The following is a 19,376-nucleotide window of genomic DNA, read 5'->3' on the forward strand; positions in this document are numbered from 1 at the left end:
ATGTTGAGGCGTTTGGTTGCCAACGCGAACTGTACTGTCGCTCGTACAGCCTTCATATCCGGCTGCCACTTGTCATTGTCTGATGCTGCTTTGCCTCCCAGGAAGAACGATAGGTCCCCAATCTTGTCGCGTGTGTACCGAAGCATGATCTCTCGCTGTGATGTCCACCTATTGCATCGGAAAAGGAAATGTTCCACTGTCTCTGCTGTCTGTCCGCACATGCACTCATCCGAATCCACAGCTCCTATCTTGTAAAGGTAATTGTTCAGTCGAGATTTGCCGGTGCGAAGTTGCCCCAGCACGCATGCTTCTTTCTTTGTCAGTTCGTCATATAACTTTCGAGTGTGCCGACCGGGTAGCGCCTTGTCAATCTTTCTCGACCACTTCCCGACTCGTTCTGGAATTTGGTTGATCTGTCTCTGTCCGTTGAGCAGCAGTCGTAGCGTCGTTGACCTTGCTTTGAATGCCGCTGGTTCGGCAGCGCATTCGTCCCTGGTTGCTCTCTTCGCGGCTGCTTTAGCCAGCGGGCTCATCGTGAAGTCTTCGTGGGCGGGTACCCATCGAAGGGCAACGCTGCATCCTCTTCTCCGCAAAGTCTCGACGCATTCGTATATCTCGCGGATCGTACGTTGTCCTGACTGCTGTCGCGGCCGCGCAATGACTTGCAGGACGGACAGGTTGCTTGTCACGATTGTCATGCCTCCACGACGCAGACCAGCCGGTAAGCACTGCAATGTCATCGCAATCGCTGCGAGTCCTGCCGTGTAGGCGTTCTGCTCGTCGCTGGGTCCAACTGTAGCGGAGTAGCTGGCCAGTGCTTCGCCCGGGCTGTTGTGAGACGCGTCTCGAACAACGCCTCCCATTCCGACCAGGCCCTTTCGCTGTGAGCTGGACGTCGCGATGACGATGCCATCCAGTTCGTCAGGCTTCACCAACTCCACTTGGTCACACTCTTGCGCTACGTGCAGTCGGTCGATCCACGGCGCCAGTGCGAACTCGTGGATGACTTCCAGGCGCTTGGTATCTAGTCCTCCCATCGCCGAGGCGAGCTTCTGCATTGGCGAGGCATACCTCTTGTTCAACTTGAGCCTCAACGATGTCAGAGGATGCGTCTTCGGGAGCGTCCGCATCCTTATCCAGAATCTCGTTGCAGCTTGAGCGTGCCGTTCTCGGAATGGTTGCAGTCCGGCCTCGGCCTCGGCCACTGCCGTTGCGACTGTGCGGAACCCTCCTGTAACTGCCTGGGCTCCAATTCGCTGGGCCCTGTCAATCCACGACGCTTCTTTCGCCCCGCATGCGTGCGACCACACGTTGGAGGCGTAGTCCATGGTTGGCGCCACTGTCGCGACGAAGAGCTGCCTCGCCGTTCGTGGTGAAGCCATCTTCAGTCGTTTCAAACACATGGCCGCGGCCAGCCCCTTGGCGGCCGCTCTGGCGATATGTTCCTTGAAACGAAGCGCTTTGTCCATGACCACTCCTAGGAGCTTGACACTCTTTTCCGGCTTGATCTCCTTCCCTTTGACGGTCAGGGGCTCGTCGGTGTCCCTCTCTGCGATGCGTGTGAAGTGGATGACACTCGTCTTGTCCGCTTCGAACGTGGCGCCGCTTCGCTTTTCCCAGCTGATCGCATCGTCAACGATGGACTGCATGCCTTCTCGGTTAGACTCGGCCGTTGGTCCCGTCACCCAGGCAGAGTAGTCATCCACAAACGCAATGGAGCCACCATTGTCACTGATCCGCCTTTGCACCAGGTCTGCATTGAAGAAGAGGAACGCCACCGGCGACAACGGAGATCCTTGTGGTAGGCCAGCCTGCGGTAAGGTTTGCGATTCAGACGCATGTCCGTTCACAACCACAGAGGCTGTCCGTTCCGAGCAGAATGCGTCTACCCACTTCACCAGTCGGCTTGGGATGCCTCGAGCTTTCATCCTTTCTAGCAATCGCTCTTTGCACACTCCGTTGTACGCGCCTTTGACGTCAAAGCTGATGAGACTGAGCACTCTGCCCATTCTCCAGGCTTTGTAGATGCGCTCCTGCAGAAGCACGAGTGCTTGATCTGCTGATCTGCGCTTCCGTGCACCAAAGTGGTTCGCAGGCAAAAGCCCTTGAGCCTCGACTACGTAGCTGATGCGTTCCGCCACGACTGCTTCCAGAATTTTGCCAAGCGTTGACAGGAGAGAGATCGGTCGCCATGCCTTGGCCAGGGCGTAATCTCCCTTGTCAGGCTTCTTTAGTGGGATGATCTTGGCTGTCCGCCAATGATGAGGCACCACGCCCTCCCGGAGCGATGAGTCGAACAGCGTCCACACCCGGTGCTTGACCACGTGCCAGAGCTTCTTCCATACGATCGCAGGAAGGCCGTCCTCACCAGGCGCTTTCCAAGACTTGGCCGCCATCACTTTTTCCTCAATCTCTTGCAAGGTGAGGTCCGGCATGGCTATCGCTTCTCTTTGCGGACGCTCACCTTCCGGCTCAATCCTTGCTGGCAGAGGTGGGAAGAAGGTGCACAGGAGCTCCTCGGCTTGCTCGCCCTTGCCTTCGGTGATCGAGCCATCGGCTCTCCTCAACGGGGGAACCCTGTCATCGACCATCTCCATACCAGACTTCAGGTACTTGAGTGCCTTCCAGATGTTGCTCTCGTCGGTGACGAAGTCGTCCCAGTGAGTCTTCTTTTGGCTCCGCACGTTGTCGTGGTACTCCTTAGCAGCCTCCTTGGCGCGTTGCTCCAGATCCGGCCGTGATTGACCGACTCGTCGCTGTGCCCTCGCTTGATTGCGCCAGTACGTGTATGTCCGCCGCAGTCGTGTAAGGTCCTTCGTCCACCATCGCTTCGCGTAAGGCGGCGGTTGTGCCCGGGGTGTCAGATCATGCAGCACCTTGGTGACCACCCGCATGAGCTGATCCGCCTGCGTCTGCACCCCCACAGTCCACGGAAGAGGTCGAAGCTCGTCCTCGACCCTGGCTGCGATGGCGACCCACGGCGCGTTCCTGAGCAGCAGGCGCTGCGGAAATGTTCGCTCCGGTACTTGAATGTCAAAGGTCGTCTGGATCGCTCTGTGGTCTGATCCATGCTCTGTCGGGTGAATCACGCAGGATATCACCTCGTCTGCCAGTTCTGCCGATGCCAGCACCAGGTCGATGGTGCTCTCCTTGTCCGGCCCTTGCCACGTTTTCGTCCCTCTCGGGAGAAGGCTGCAGAGACCAAAGTCGTCCATCAGGTCAACGATGGGCTGACCTTCCCCTTGTCTTCTCGCTGACACCTCATCTCCTCCCCAGAGGAGATCGTGGCGATTGAAGTCCCCCGCCAGAACCACATCTGTGCGGTTTCCTGTTCCATTGCGGAAGCGATCGATCACGTCGCGCAACACCTCCATCGCGCTCGCCAGCGCCTCGTTGTTCTTCCCTTCCACATACACTGACACTACCATCACCTCCCTCCCCTCGAGTCGAACTATCGCTACTGTAAGATCAGCCGACGGCACGGATACTTGCTCTGCCTCAAGGTCACTTCGGATCCAGAGCATGCTGCGGATCGGCCATGAGGCGTCACGAACACACGTCGGAATCATCTTTGTCCAGTTACGATGTCCCATAGGACTCGTCACCACCTTTCCGTCAATATTGCGCGCATACGGCTCAGAGATGGCCAGTACGGCAAAATCCTTCAGGTCTGCGTCATTCATCAGACTCTGCTGCACCACATCACGCTTGCGCACATTTAGTTGTAGGATGCGGAGGGACTCAAGCATCACTGCTCGGGTTCCTCATCCTGCACTTCCAGCTAAACGACTCATGCGGTCCGCCGCACGGGACGCATTTTGGCTCAATCGCTGTGCACTCTCGGTGGTGATGCCCAGCGTTTGCGCACTTGCCGCATGTCCGCTGCTTCTTGCATGAATATGCTTTGTGACCGATCTCCTGGCAATTGAAGCATTGGATCGGTCCCGTTCTTGGCTCGAACATATAAGTGGTGGCCGACTCTCCCGCTAGGTCAAAGTAGTAACCGTCCAGAAGCCTTTCTGCATCGCTTTTCTTGGTGACGTATACTACCATGGATCCGTAGGCTTTACCAGACTCTCGTTTGCTCAGCCAGGAAATCTTGCCAATGGTCACTCTGTTTTCGGCACTCAAGGCTTCTATCGCTCCAGGCAGGATATTGCCCTCCGCGTCGAGGATTGCTGTCCGGTTGGCGTTGTCGACCCGGACCGGATACAGCTGGTCTCTCATGACTCGCGCTCCCTCCACGGCTGTCTTCTGCGCCGCCTCTTTGACCAGCTGAAGCTCGGCTTCGTCTCTGCAGACGATCTTGACTCGGTCGGCGTTCCGGGATTCTCTCACAACTGCTGCGCACCTCCAGGTCTCATGTCCGTTCTTCGCTCTCATCTCAACCTCGATGGCCTGTCGTATCTGCCCGATTTGCGCTTTGTTCCTGTTCGACTCACTTACACGAGACGTGTCAATGGTACAATGGGCAGAATCGTTGGCTGTCTGCTGTTTGGTTGGACCAGGTATGCTGCGTGTACTGGTGGAGGGCGGGCTGTTTGGCAGGGCGCGCGCGACGTCCGCAAACGTTGCTCGAGGGCCGCTTGGCAAAGCCGCCTCGCCCGATACATCCAGCTTTTGCATCAGCTGATGTAGCTGCTCTTTCACTCCAACCAATTCTCTCTTAAGATCCCGGTGCTCCTGTTTCATTTCCTTGTCGTGCTCTTCGCTCTTACGTCGAAACTCTTCCTTGGATTCCTGGACCTGGGCTTCCAAGCCTCGGATCAGATCTTCCTGTCCCTGAATGATAGTGCTTTGCTTGTAAACCGTGGCGCCCAACTTCCTGATCGTGTCGCTTTGCTCGGATACTCGATGTTTCAGCTCCACCATCTCACTTCCCATCTTCGCCAGCATCTCTAGAACCCTCTGCATCATCGATTTGGCGGTCTCCACATTGCTGCGTGACTTCACCTCGTCGCCTCTTTCGCTTTCGTTGCCCACCGATATGACTCGCGTCGTTCGGGTCGAGACACGCTTGGGAGCTCTCGCGGTCGCATTTTCCGGCGATCGTAACGTATCCTGCACTCGTGCGCTGGGCGTCATCCCTCGCGTCGGACGCGTCAATGGCGACGGGCTAGTTGGATCCAGCCCCGCCCCCACGTCGGCCGGAGGCGCCACTTCAGGCTCTGCCATGATCAGAGTAAAGAAATATCGGTTGAACCAGGTTCCTGTGTTGCATGTACATACAGTATCGGTGTGCCCTGTTTCACCAGGGGTGCCTCCAGCCGGCTTCGAACCGACCCCTCTGCGACGCAGAGGCTCCAGACGTGTCACCACTACGCCATGGAGGCTCAAAATGTCGGTGTAAGTGGCGGCGGATCACGGGATCCGGCAGATCATCGGAAAATCCCTTAAGTACCAGCCGGTTTGGAAACATACTAAGAATGTTTGGCTAAGTATCTGCACATAAGTACTAAGCTATTTGTGGGAATTGTAGTAATCCATTGTACCCATCTAGATAGGTCACGTGCGCTCTCACGTGTGCAGTTGAGGATAGCGGAGGACACATAGCTAGCTCCGTGCCCTTTGCCCCCTCTTCCCCCTTTCTAGAACAGACATCAACGATTACACATACCATTGCGATTTGCACGCAGGCCTGTGTAGAGACCTACCGACACTATTCAATATTTTTTCCATCTCTCCATCATTCGAAGAAAAGTTATCGCCTTAGTATACTCGGTGGTAAATCAAGCCCATGTCGGGACGCATGGTTTGCGAAGTGTTCTGCGTCTGCAAGAACTGCTTCACAGTTTTGCCAGGGCATAGAAATGCCGTCCGTCCCTTTTGAGATGCTGTCCCCGAATATGTCTTGCCAGGTTACTCAGTCGCCATGTTTTAATCCGTTGGCTCCTTCCATGGCTGCCTTGCCATCGACAAAATGGGCACATCGGTCTTGCACCCTCCGACAAATCAACCGTAGACTCACTTGGTTTTCCAGGTGATTCCAGTTCCGGAATATTGGCCTTACCGCCATTTTCATAGGTTCCTTGCGCGCGGTAAGAGCGAAGACGCCTCGTGACCGCTTGTTTGCGGCCTCTTTTCTCTGTCCCACGACAAGGGCTTTCGCGTCGCTTGCAAAGCTGGGCCAGCGCAGATATCAAATCAACGCGTAAAGAGTGCAAAGACCCCGTGTCTGTTAACTCAGCCGCCCGTGAAAAGAGAAATGCAACCTGAGCCCGCTCTGGTAAGTCATACTCTATGTTCGGCGGTGAAATGACATCGGCAGGCCTTATACCCCGGAGTTGTCGGTTAACCTCGTCCACATGGACATTAGTGTGAAAGTCTTGAATGGCTTTTTGCAGTCGAGACGCCTTCAAGACCCTGCGCAGGTTATTAATCTTCTTGCTGTAGCGGTCGTATCGCTTCTGCATTTCGGTGCCTTCGGCGAGTTCTCGGCTGCGGTAGCCCTGGCGTTTCCATTCTAGCATCGCACGGTTTCTCTCGGCACAATATTTGGCAAGTTTCTCGTTTTATGGATTTTTGCAATTTGTTGGGCTGTCAGTTCTTTGGAGCGCCGTCATGGCGGCGAAGGCGGGCGGCTAACTGCACAAGGTCGTGTTGCGGGGCTGTGCCGAAGCAGATTGACTGGCAATCCACGTCAATGAAGTTCGACATGTAATATTGCAAGTAAGTGCTCGAATCTCCCTTTCGATGTCCCATGATTTTGTTTCTCTCCTCTGGCGTGAGCGCTTCTGCATTACGGCGTTATTAATGCTGTCAAATGGACGAACTGGGGGCACGAACCGTTTAGTTTTTTGCCAGACCCTCGGCGAAGGTCATACCATTCGAGCTGCTTCTCAATTCCAATCGAACGTCCCAGTCTAATTAAATGTCGTCGTTCTTTTTTGTAGTCAAGTGGCCTCTCTAGTGAGATCTGTATGCCGTGCTCAGTGTCTTCAACGTCTCGGAAAACGGGGCGCTTCAGCCACTCTTTCTTCCAAAGGAGACGAATGCGATCGGATTCAGGTGGCACCACGAAGCTATACAAGCTCTGTGGACCTGCCAAATCATTGACGAACGCACCGTCACAAAATACCAGAGCCATCATCGGGATCAGCGGGTCGTACAAGAGCAAATCATCTTCGCGGAAGGCGAATCTTTTGGCTCTGAGCTCCCGCTGTCCGCTTGATGTGCTCTAGATTTACGATCAGAGCAATACGCGGCCGGGTGTCTCCTTTACCGGAGGAAACACTTGGAACTCTAAGTTCTCGTAGAGCAGCTGCCCAATCAAGGCTCCCGGTCGGGTCGCCGTAGCGCCTGCCAGGATCAAATTGGCCGATAACTGGACTCGGAGTCGCTCGTGAGTAAAAATCTCCTCGTCGCGGATCCAAAGGTGGTTCAGCATGATGGCCAGGTCGTCGATGAAGATGCCGGATTTTTCTTTTTTGGATGTGTCCAAGCCGTACTTGTGGGTGTAAGGTAGGTCGGAATCCACTGGTGTCGTCAGCCACTGATTGTGAAACTTAACCGACTAACTTACATTTCGAATATCGAAAAGAACGCTTTCGGTCATCCACTTAGCACTTTTCTGTGCGTAGACCTGGCTCAATCGTTTCCAGTATAACGCAATGGTGGACTCTTTCTTGATTCTCGACTTTTTCACTCTCAGGTCCAAGTAAACCTTGAATAATGCCGCATCACATCGACACATTGACTCAATTGGTTCTTCATTTCGGCGTCGGCAAAACCTGTCGAATGAATCGTCAGCGCTGGTAGACCATTCCGTCTCCCTCTCCATAAACGTAACCTACTGGATCCATTGATCCTCTTCTCCAGCCATCGCTTTTAAGGTCTTTTTGCAGTGGTTTGCTAGAGTTGGTCCCTCCGCTCGAAAACGCTCATATAGCACATTTTCTTCGAGCGACGAGAACTCGTCCTCTCCATCTCCATCCGAGTCGATATCGGAGAGCGTGTTGGGAGCAGAACTGACAAAGGGGTCTGCCTGCGACCCGATTCTAGGCAGAGATGCTAGGGTCTGTTCCTGTTTGGTGTTCCTGCCAGTTGCGCGTTGAAGTTCGAAGTCGCAGCTGGGGACGTTTGTACGGGCATTATCTTCAGTGGGCGATTGAGCTTGTTGGGACCGGGGGCAGTCGCCCTGTGTCAACATTTTTCGGCGAACATTACGCCTCTGCAGTGCTCGTCGGGGAAGTCTTGCTTGGCTGTCCATCGTCTGGGAGGGCATAAAGCGAATGACAGGTAATGAAGAGACTCCAATGGCGAAGTGGTTATGAAAATCAAGGCCAGCTTGCAATGAAGTTCCTTCAAGACTGCAGTGAGAGGTACTAGGTGTCCATTGAATGGGAAGTGGTGGGCTAAGAAGAAAGAAAAGCAGGACTCGGATCTGGAAAGCAGTCCTCGGAGGAATGATCCGTCCTCGTTACCAATACCCCAAGTAATATGGAACGGGAATCCGCGCCACCTTCGAAAGCATGTAAGGTGCTGTAGCCAATAGCTGAACAGGTCCCAGCCGCCGGACCAAATTACAGGCCTGGCAACCAATCGGCATGCAGAGATATCGCCACCGTATTACATTGTAAGAAGTTTGCTGCGACCATACCTTATAGCCCACCACTCGCAGGGCATGTTCAGCGTCTGATAGAGCACACTCGGCTTATATTGCGTCCATTCTTGGCCTGACAGGTCCATAGCGCTACCGAATGGCCTGGGTCAGCAGCCTTTACTGTCCAAATCGCACCTTGTTCAGGCGACCTAACCACGATCTGGCTGGCCCAATTGTGACCGCGCCCAGGCTGGCGTCCAACATCCAACACTGGACGACTCAAATGGACATGTCCAATTGAGATAGCGGGCTCTGAATTGTGCGGGCAAAGACTTTGACCAGTTCGTCAAGCTGGCAAAAGCGAGCTCTTTCTTTGGAAGGATCTGCCCCGGCCACTAGGTGGCGGCCCTTTGTTCTTCTTTCCCTTCTTACCTCTATCCACTATTTCTCAATCCGGTCAGGTAGAAGTGATCTCGCGACCTTTGTATGGTAAGGGCACCTTTTTGCTGTACCGGTGAGGGGGGTGTACCAGCGATGGGTGGGGCACCCATTTATGTCAAATAGTTGGCGCTGGCGTGGCGGTGAAGATCTGGCTATCTAATCTTAGGTAATGACTGTAATATATGTGTTGTACTCATCGAGCTCTTCACTGATCTTCCTTGGATCACTTGGATCACCGTGATCCCAGCGCTCCTGGATTCACGCGGCTCCCCGTGATCCTCCTGAGCCAGGGTTGCGCGTGCCTTGTCACAACTTTTTCCTTTTCTGGGGATTCTGCCGGTCTTACGCAAGATCCCTGTCGCTGGCTCGTTCCAGTCGGCCTGCCTCAGCCTGCCTGACGGTCGCCTGTTGGTTCATAACACTCTGTTTCTTCCCGGAGTCAAGTGATCGTACTTGCGCTGTGATCGGGCTGAGAAACTGGTGAACCGGGCTGCTATAGACCGTGCTGATTGCTATTTTACGGCGAAATATTGATACAAGCAGGATGGTAGAAAGAGAGTGGCCGACTCGCGCGAGTAGTGAGGACAGCAGAACATGGAGTGAGGCAACACTTGAAGAGTTGATTCCGAACCTTGCTTGCCATGGGGCTGAGTATATCTTAGTACGCTATTGCAATCATATCCGTATCATTGGCTGAGCTGCGCGCTACGCAATGAGGTGTAACGTACCGTGCCAATTAGCTTCTATCCCAGCCTTCAGGTTCCCTCTCCCCAAACTTGTCAGACATATCGCATCCTGAAGTCCATGACTGGAGACCCCATTCACGAAGTTCTCGCATCCGGGGTCGTGGAACGTCACACCATTCCAAGGGTCCACGGCTAGTACAGGCATGATGTTCCGAGGAGTGCTATACAATGGCTGGATGTCCCGTAATTATCGTCACATCAGGTAGGCTTTGGTGACCGATTGATTGATAAGAGTTGTCTAAAGGACAAAAGAAAAGGAAAGGATCGGATGCACACATTCGTGCAATATATATCCTGGTCATGGCGGCGAAGCTGGCGGTGATCCAGCATGACGTTTCAGAAGCTGTGATACGTGACACTGGATTATTAACATTCCAAAACACCTCTGAGCAGAGAACACCAATATTTTTTGCAAAGGTGCTCTGACTTGGGACGTTTTCTGGTTCCAGGCTGGACACCGGCCAAGATCGGCAGTGAGGAGCGTCAGCCCTTGCTCATGGTCTAGAATTTGCAACCTTGGCTCTGTTACGCTGTGTTCGTCTATCCAACGATCGACCCGCATTTGCATGAATTCTTCGAAAGTCGCCTCGCTCCTGCTCGCTCTCTCCCTCGCGGATTCGGAAGGTGAGTCCCAGTACGAGCGCAAACATGAGAACCTCGCGGCATTCAGAAGAACCCACCCTCCGAGAGCCTTTCGTATGGTGAAAGCGTCGCCAAAGTAGCGTAAAAGAGCCCTGACGATGGTTGAAATACCCTGTATGACTGCTTGTGTCGCAGAATTGCTTCCTCGGCTGTTCCGCTGCCCAGGAATTCGATCGCAATTCGCTCAGCTCCGGCCAGTTCGAACAGTCGCTCCAGCTCTGTCGCGAAGTGGCGTCCCTTGTCACCCATGTCGCGCATATGATAGCGTACAACAATCTTGCGTACCATTCTTTCAATCTCATTCTTATGTGTCATTCTGCTCCCAGGAGGTTGCATGAACTCGTGAAGACCATCCCACCAAACCAGGAATTCATTCTCTCCGTAATATATCTCCTTGTTTTCTGCCCCTAGGGTCATTCCCAGCTCGTCGGTTCTCTTCGCAACAGCGCTGACATCAATTCAAGTAAGTCAAGTTCGGGGGTCTAACTTGATTACTTGAAATAAATTCGTCGCTCAACTTACTTAACTTGAATTAAATTGAAATACTTGATATCTGACGCCAGGGCCAGGCCCTCTCGCGAAGAGAGGGTGCAAGTGATGAATTGATTAAGTTCCTTATCCTTTTATTCTTCTTCCTCCCTAACAAAAAGTGACTTCTTATAGTTCTGTCACCTGTGCTGCCTTGTGGTGGCGATTTCGCCACCCAGGCCGCCTAGATGACGTTGTCATCTAGAAGGTTCGATACCACCGCTTAACAACAACATTACTCATCCTTCTCAGTCACCTTTGCTAGAGTCAGCCCGACTAGGTAACCTCCGGACCTAGATCGTTAACCCGTTTTCACGACAGGCCCCGCGCATTATCACGCCACCTCTTCATCACAACCCATCAGTTCCGAACCAAAGCTAACGACTTCGCCCACAGTGATCGCTCGATGGGCCAGCCAATCCCGTAGGCACTGTATTTCCTCAATGATCTCAGGGCTTAAGCTGTGCCTCTGCGAGCTTACTGTCAACTTTGTGACACTGAAAGTCCGTTCAGGATCCACAGACATGGCAGGAATTGCCAGTATGTCAAGGGCAAACTTGCTCAGGCGTGGGTATTCTTCTTGGTGATCCCTCCACCATAGAATAGGGTTTAGGTTCTCTCGCCGGACTGGCGCCTGCCTCATATAAGCTCCAAGCTCATCGTCTTCCTCCATCCTGAACCGATCATGGCTCTGCATCCACTGATCGAATTGACTAGGCTCGTCTTGTTTCATCGCTTTTCCGATCAAGGTGCTCATTGCATCGGACCGCTCCTTAGGTGGATAGTGTTGTTCAAAGTATTTCCAGACACTGGTCTTAGCGTCCCGTAGCCACACCAGTTGCTCGCGGCTGGTCCAGTTCGCCTCAAGCCAGGACACGTTCCAGCGCGGGTGAAGAATGACAGCAGCCGTGTAAAGGGGGGATTGGCCAAGTAGGCTGTAATACTCGTCAAGCTTTGACCAACAGTTATTGATAGAAATTTGTATGCATCGTCGGTGATCATCGTCAAGGCGTTCAGCTTGCAAGAATGCACCAGTGTATTCGTCTCGGGTGTGCTCGGGCAAGTGTCTCTCGCGTCCGCCATCCCGACCAGCTCGTAGAGGACTGTGTCCCGCGAAACTGTTAGCAAGATAGACACGAGGTAAGCAATCGTGAATTGTGAAGCCGTACTCGTGGTTGCCGAGACTCTGGCGTTCCGTAGGCCCTCAGCATTAGCATCAGGCGGCGAGAACAGTAGCTTTTGCTCCTCGAAAAAGTTGAGCAAGTATTCCATTCCGATCATCACTTCCCACAAGGCGCCATAACGGCCTTCTTTAGCCCAACCCTGGCACCTCATGGTGATCTCATAGAGAGGTTTTAGTAGGCTCTGTATCTCCGCCAAGAGGAGCCAGTCCTGTGGTGAAAGATGATCCTCTACAGGCACACGTTGTCGGGGCTCTGTCGTCTTCGTTTCGAGATATGCGATGAAATGGTCAATTTGCTCTCGTTTGCGAATGGCACGTTGGATCATCAGAAAGGTTGAATTCCATCTCGTTTCATTGTTCTGCATCAGTTCGAGGTCGATGGCAGCTCGCTCCTCCTCAAATAGCTGAGCATCATCTTCGTCGCGCCAGTTGCTGGCCAGGGACTTCATCAATTCTCGCCGTTGTTGGGAGGCCCTGATAAATCGGACGATATTGTGCAGCTTGCCCACCGCTCCCCGTTTCCGCCAAAGTCGAAGCTCACGCTCTTCAACTTGGAAAACCGCTTCTGTGAAGGCTTCTCGCTGGAATGAGTCAGGATCTTCTCCCCAGAGGAACGCGCGAGCTGCAAGGTTGATGATATGTCCAAAGCATCGGGTTCGGTGGGCACTGATATCCTCCTTGGACACCGCAGGACGGAGTTGACGATAGAGGCTCGCCAAGCATGTGTCATTTGATGACACATTGTCGCAGACACCCGCGCCAATTCGATCTCGTATCCCATACTCGCCGAAGATGTCATATATTGTCGTTGCTTGGCTATCCCCGGAATGGCATCCCCACACACGGCGCAGGGCAAGAAGTCGCGATTGGACTTGGTAGGAGACGTCGAGATAGTTGTCGAGAAGAAGGTCCGAACGAGTTGAGGTCTCTAGGTCTCTCTAGGTAATACAGCTTGAAACCAGGTAAGAAGGGAGGTCTGCAGACTGTTATTTCTTCTTCCTAGACCACTGAGGGGTCCGGAGGATCTCCTATCCGAACGGGGACCTTTTGAGGAGTCCGGTATATCTCTTACTGGCTCGGGGACCTCAAGAGACTGATCTATCGACCTAATAGCTTGGAAAGCTATTGATCGGGGAGATCGAGCTGAAAGTGCTGACGTAGATGACTTACGCGGCCTTCAGTAAGAGGCAAGGAGTGCCCTCTTCCTGATAGAATGTATATTCTACCTGAACACGGGATATGAACATAGGGAAGGCACAGAGGGATATAAAAGGGGAGGGTTAGAAGGATACAGGGCAACCAAAAACAGAGAAATTAACACATGTATTTTGGCATACCATCTGATCTTATGATACTCGACCTTCGAAAAGTCCCTTTATCCACTTTTATGCCCACTTTTGCTCTCTCCTTCGCGAGAATAGTGAGCATGCAGACCAAGGAAGGCGTACCGATTTGGAGAAGTCCACATGTCAAAGCTGAAGCTAATCCTTGTGACTGCCTTCTCCAATTGCCTCGATATAGCGCCCTTCTTTGTCTCATACAGTTTCCGCATGGTACCGCGCACGGACTGCCGGCTCCATGGCACCTCCTTTGCCAACGACGCATCGTGGAGCTCAAGGATTCGTTGCAGGTACGGATTGGATGGCGCCGTGAAAGGCAGATTCGCAGTGACGATCCAACCGACTATCAGCTCCTTGGCTTTATTGACATTGCATCTTGCGGTAGGTATCTCCAAACAGCGTCGTTTCGAGGGAGGGTGAATGTCTGCGCAAGGGGATTCTTCGTCCGCGTCACCCAACGGATGGACCGTTTCAGTGATCATATGGGATCTAGGTCTGGTAAGCGCTGCAAAAATACAGTGCGGGGCCAGTACGGAAGCCAAATACCTTCGCAGATGCTCAATTGGCGACGTAGTGTTCGACGCGACGAACATCGAGCTCTTCCCGCGTTTATCACCTTTCGAACAAACCCAGTAGGTTTGTAACGTTTGCAAATCAGGACTGATCTCTGTGAGGAAGTAGCCGTGTGCTCGGATCCAGCTCCGCCGACCTTTGCGATTCTTGCTTGCAATATACTCCTCCGGTATATATCGCTTGCAGCCGATCTGGACCGTCGGGAGGTCAGCGAGAGTCGCTCTCCCGGATTCAGCCTTGATGGATGCGGAGTCAAGCTGCTGCCTCAGAGGTTTGTGTCCGCCGCCGATCCCTAGGAGTGTTTCTAAAGACTGCTGTTGCCTTGCTGCCATGATGGCTCATTGGCGGATCGCGGATTGCGGACCACGGCTTCCACATAAGGTTACGAGCGGCCGACCTGGGCTTCGATTCAGGGGCGACGCGTGTGACGCGTCTTGGCCATGTGGGAAACACACTACGTCTGGCGAACCCCTGCCTGTGAGGGGTCCTGGCATTGGTGCGATCCATTGGAAGCCACCATCAACCCGTATTTACCCTACAGCTTGGTCCGATCGGGCTGCGAATGCCTTCATTACGGCCCTCCTAGGGCCACTATACGAAAAGCTCCTTAATATCTACTATTTCAAGTATATCAAGTTTGGGGAGAAATAAACTTACTTACTTGAAATAGATTGCGTGGTCAACTTACTTGACTTACTTGATATACGTGACTTGATACTTGAATTGGGGTCAGCGCTGCTTCGCAAGCTCTTGGAGCAGCATATGCCCCGAGGAGACATCTGGATTAAAGGCATCCGGTTCGAAGAACGGATGGATAATAACAGGATCGGTTTGCACAAGATGTTGACGCACAATCGCCTTGCGACCGTGCCTTGAGGAACGAGGAACGAGTGACGAAAGGTGCCTTGAGGAACGAAAGGCTTCTTCTTACCCTGCGAGACCACTCTTTGCCTTTCGGAACGAAAGGACTTTGCCTTTCGGAACGAAAGGACTTAAGGGTTCCTCCCCGGGGAAAAAAAAATTCGCCATCAATTTCCCCCCGCCATTCCGGCCCCCTGATTGGTCGGCGCTTTTGAGCTCTTTTCATTCGTCGGCGTTCTCGCCCCCGATTGGCCATATGGCCATAACTTACCCCTTCCTACGTCCTTCCTCCCCCTCCTCCCCCCCTCTGCGTTTTGGGCCCTTTGAATCGTACTCCTGATTGGAGGCTCTTGTGCTTGGTCTTTTCGCGCTCTTTAAAGCCCCCCCTTCTATATTGGCCCGTCTTTGTCTAGATCTATGCCTTCCTATTCTACCCAGTGGTATATGTGTGTACGCTTGCCTTTTCTAGTCTAGCTGTTGTTGCCCTTGTTATCCCTACTTCTATCCTTCTTCTCATCTTCTTCTCGGTGATGATGAAGTAAGACGCTTTGGTGGCGAGTTTGCTAAGATATGTCTTCCTCTCCCCTGAATAAATATCGTGATGGTCCTAATCCCGCCTACCTTAGCTGCGGAGTAGGCTACCTGCTTCCTGTGTTGTCTGCTTGCTTAGCTCCTCTAGCCGGGCCTGCGCCGCTGTCATTTCCCCGGGCACCCGGTTCCTATAAGGTCCCGCTCCCGCACCTCCGATACGAGCATGATGCCGTCGAGCGTCGGGCACCGCGAGAGCTGCACGTAGAGGCTGTACGGGTCGCACGGCGACGCCACCGCCCTGCCCTCGACCGTCGTCGTCCTCGCCCCGCAGCTCGAGCGCGACGCGCTCGATCGTCCCGCCCTGCACCTTGTAGTCGGTGCAGGCGAAGGCCGCGGCGCACGGCAGGCCGCGCCGGCCGACGTCGTTGCGCTGCCAGGGCCGCTTCCGCTGCGCCGTGATCTTGACGGTGATGGGCGTCAGCAGGATCGTCCCGGACGGCATCCCGACGAAGTGGAGGTCCCTGGTCGTCTCCGACGCCAGCACGATGCCCGCCGGCGGCCCGAAGTGCACCGTCAGCTCCGCCGAGACGCGGTGGCCGGGAAGGCCCGGTCGGGTATCACCGCCACCGCCGTGTTCCCGGCGCCGTTCACCACCTTCAGCCCTGGTGCGTGTTCTGGTTCACGACGACCGGCATGCCCGGCACGAAGACGAAGACGGCCGGCACCGGCGTCGCGCTGTCGTCGCCCTGGCCGAGCATCAGCACCGCCTCCTCCTCCGTCGGCGTGCCGTCCTTCCACTTGTGCTCGGAGAGGAAGACGCGCGCCGCCGTCCGCTGCCGCGCCCGGAACGCGAGCGCCGCCTCGAGGTTGAGGTTCCAGCGGTTCCGGTTGAGCGGCGTGACCACCGTCACGCCTGTCTCCCACGGGATCCGCCTGCCGGGCCGGTGGCACCTCGAGTTGAGCAGCTCGAGGTCCGACCGGTCCTGCTCGCCCTGCCGGATCCGCCCGAGCAGGCGCCGCAGCTCGGGGTCGCCGGCGGCCCGCATCTGCTCGTCGAGCATGGTGACCGTCGTGAACCGCCGCCAGAGCGCGTGCGCCTTGTCGTGCTGCCGCCGCTGCTCGGCCGTGAAGGCCCTGTCCTCGTCCCACGACACCGCCGCGCTCGGCAGCAGGATCGACCGCTCCTGCACCGGCCGGAACTGGTGGAAGTCGCCGCAGAAGATCACCACCGGGATGCCGCCGAAGTCCCGCGCCGACCCCCGCAGCCGGCAGAGCTGCTCGTTGGCGGCGTATAGCGTGCGCGCCCCGAGCATGCTGACCTCGTCGACCACCAGCACCTCCTTCTCCCGCCAGTCCATGCGCGACCGGCCGTCGACGAAGCGCTCGCCCGCGCCCGGCAGCCGCACGCCGTCCACCCCCTTGGTCGCCCCTCCCGCCTGGCCGCCCTGGCCGACGGCGAGGCCGCAGGCCGAGTGGAGGGTGATGCCGTTGATCCGCGCTGCCGCCGTGCCCGACGTCGCTGTGACTAGCATCCGGCTCGACAGCTCCCTCCGGGCGAGCAGCTCGACGAGCGCCTCGATGACGCGCGACTTGCCGGTGCCGCCTCGCCGCCGATGAACAGGCAGAGCTGACCTTCCCCGTCTCCGTCGCCGCCTGCCTCATTGGCCTGCCGGACCTGGTCGAGCTGCCGGCAGACGATGAGGAGGGCGATCGACTGCTTCTCGTTCAGCGTCAGCTCCTTGGCCAGCTCCCGGCCGGCGGCGAGGAACGAGCTCGACGGGCCGAGCCGCACGCGCATCCCCGCCGCCGTGCCTACGTCTGGGTCGCCGTCGGCCGCCGTCACGTCCATGTCATCCTCGCCGAATCCCCCAGGGCCGCGCCGCGGTCCGCCCCGACTCCTGCCGCCGCCCCGCCGCCTTGGGAGCCCTGGATGCCCTGTATGGCCCGCTCCGCTCCCGCGCGGCGCTCCTCTGCTGCGACTTAATAGCCCGCACCTCCTCCTGCCGCGGCAGCGCCCCGAGAGCGCCGAGCCCGGTAGGTTTACTCGCCTCCCACGCCATCTCCTTAGCTCCTCCCGGCCCGCTTGCGGTAGCAGAGACTGCATGTTGCGGTCGGTAGCGCGCTGGTGTTGTGGAACGCCCGGTAGAACCTCCGTACCGTCCTGACCTCCCTTTCGCGCGGCACCGGCGCGCACCACGCCCTCCTCGGCCAGCCTCTCGCCCGCCTCGAACTCCTCTTCGAGGCCCCGCAGCACGTCCGCCAGGTCTTCGGCCTGCATCTCCCTTGGCCTTGGCCTCCTCTGGTCGCCGCGGCTCCGTTTTGCCTCGGTCTGTCCGCTGGCGGCACTGCCCTTTGTCACGGCCAGAACTAAGCCTTGACGGCTATCCTTGTATTGGCTCTATGGACGAAGTTTCTAGCTTAAGGGGTCCAAGAGAAAGAAAGAAGAGAAGCCCCGTAGGCAGAGATTTATATACAGCCTTGGGGTGTGGTCCGTGCACGGGCACGTGCACCCCGTTGTTAGTTCTGTCTCGTCGTTACACCCTTCCTCTTCTGTCTCTCTCGACGTGGCGGGCCTCTCGTCATCCCATCTATACCCTATTAGACGTCTCTATGCACACCCTTGGCCCTGTTTAGGATCCCTACCTGCGCGTCGGCCTTCTATTGCTTCGCCAGGCTCTGCGGCCTTAGCCATGTCCCCTGTGGCGCTCTCTATCGCGGCTACTGGCCGAGGCAGGATATCCCGAGGCGCCTGTTGACTTGCCGTGGGGCCTAGGGACGGCCCGGCCATGCTTGACGCGCGGCCGCCATGTCTTGCCTCGATTTCTTTGCCGACCGGGCTGCGCTCTTCTGTCTCTGTCGAGGGGCGGCGGGCCCATCGTCGTCTCATCTACATCACGTTAACCACCTCTGTCCGTCGACCGACCCTGGGGCCTGCTTGGGAACTATACCGGCGAGTTGGCTTTTCATTTCTGCACTGGGCTGTGCGCCTCGGCGGCGTCCCCGATGGCACCCCTGGCCCTCCCGGCCGGGGCTGTATCCTCTGAGGCCGTCTTTGACGTGCCGCCGGACCTGGGCTGGCCCGCCGCGCTCCACGGCTGTGTCGCCAGAGCCGCCCCGATGTCGGCCGCGGCTGGATATCCCGGAATAGCGGCTGCTGGCTTATGTCGATCTGCTGCCTTGGCCGCCCCGGCCTCCTTCCCGCCCGGCCGCGGCGCTTCGGCCGGAGCTTGGCGAGAAGGAAACCACCTCGCCTTCGCCGGCTTCTCTTTTCGCCTCCCGCCTCGTCTCCGGTGTCGACGGCGCCGTCTTCCCTTCCATCGCCCCTGGTCGCTTGTGCCTGGGGCGTCCTTCCGCCGTGGCCCTGGTCGTGCCTGCCTCCCCGCGCCGGTCCTCCTGATTCCTCGCCGGCCGGCCGCCCCGCCGCCTTCGCTTCGGCAGCACCAGCCCTGACGCCCTCTCATGCGCCCCCTGCCGGCCCTCCGTACCGGGCACCGGCGCCGCCGAGATCGGCCTGAACCTCATTGCTGTGTATGGTCCTCTGGCTGCCTCCCGTGCTGGGCCTACGCCGCTCTCCGCCCCGTGCTGCCATTCGATGCTGGCTGGCTTCATCGTAATGGGTGCTGCTCCCTCTATTGCGTCTGCTCTCTTGGCCTTACCTACTTACTATGCTACTACCTCCTTAGGCAAACATTCTTCATATATATGCCGCTGACGTATAGCCCCCTCTCTTCGCCATGCTCCCGCGCGGCGCATAACATGTGCTTCTTAATCACATATCCATATTCCCTCTACCTCCCGACTTGGCATGTCCTTACGTATGCTACTTACCTACTATTATGCGCGCGCTAGCTGTCTATGGTCCCTACTGACTGACGCCTGCTGCACTACCCCGCGGCCGATATGGCCTCGGCTATTCCCTAGATGTAGGTCCTACCAATGGCTTCTCGTCCCTTATCTATTCCTTCTGCCTCTCTTATGTTTGCTCTTTT

At 56.0% G+C, this 19,376-nt stretch overlaps 3 protein-coding genes across 3 annotated transcripts; all 3 read right to left on the minus strand.

Moving 5' to 3' along the window:
- Positions 1–529: 529 nt before the first annotated feature.
- Positions 530–4,896, minus strand: HRG_01310 (endonuclease-reverse transcriptase domain-containing protein; the record flags this gene model as incomplete). Its single annotated transcript, XM_044859781.1, has 8 exons — positions 530–573; positions 629–1,256; positions 1,311–1,740; positions 1,894–2,033; positions 2,310–2,413; positions 2,465–3,670; positions 4,071–4,294; positions 4,352–4,896. 8 exons carry the CDS (start codon positions 4,894–4,896, stop codon positions 530–532), a joined length of 3,321 nt encoding a protein of 1,106 aa, XP_044726181.1.
- A 1,644-nt stretch (positions 4,897–6,540) lies between these two features.
- On the minus strand, positions 6,541–7,693 carry HRG_01311 (uncharacterized protein; the record flags this gene model as incomplete). The annotated part of the gene is made up of 5 exons (XM_044859782.1): positions 6,541–6,734; positions 6,787–6,832; positions 7,079–7,177; positions 7,223–7,447; positions 7,523–7,693. The coding sequence occupies 5 exons, from the start codon at positions 7,691–7,693 to the stop codon at positions 6,541–6,543; spliced, it is 735 nt and encodes a 244-aa protein (XP_044726182.1).
- Positions 7,694–15,478: 7,785 nt separating this feature from the next.
- On the minus strand, positions 15,479–16,745 carry HRG_01312 (PIF1-like helicase domain-containing protein; the record flags this gene model as incomplete). Its single annotated transcript, XM_044859783.1, has 2 exons — positions 15,479–15,964; positions 16,077–16,745. The coding sequence occupies 2 exons, from the start codon at positions 16,743–16,745 to the stop codon at positions 15,479–15,481; spliced, it is 1,155 nt and encodes a 384-aa protein (XP_044726183.1).
- Positions 16,746–19,376: the final 2,631 nt, after the last annotated feature.

Source organism: Hirsutella rhossiliensis (genome assembly GCF_020360975.1).
Source record: "Hirsutella rhossiliensis strain HR02 chromosome Unknown scaffold00001, whole genome shotgun sequence".
NCBI classification, from domain to species: Eukaryota; Fungi; Ascomycota; class Sordariomycetes; order Hypocreales; family Ophiocordycipitaceae; genus Hirsutella; species Hirsutella rhossiliensis.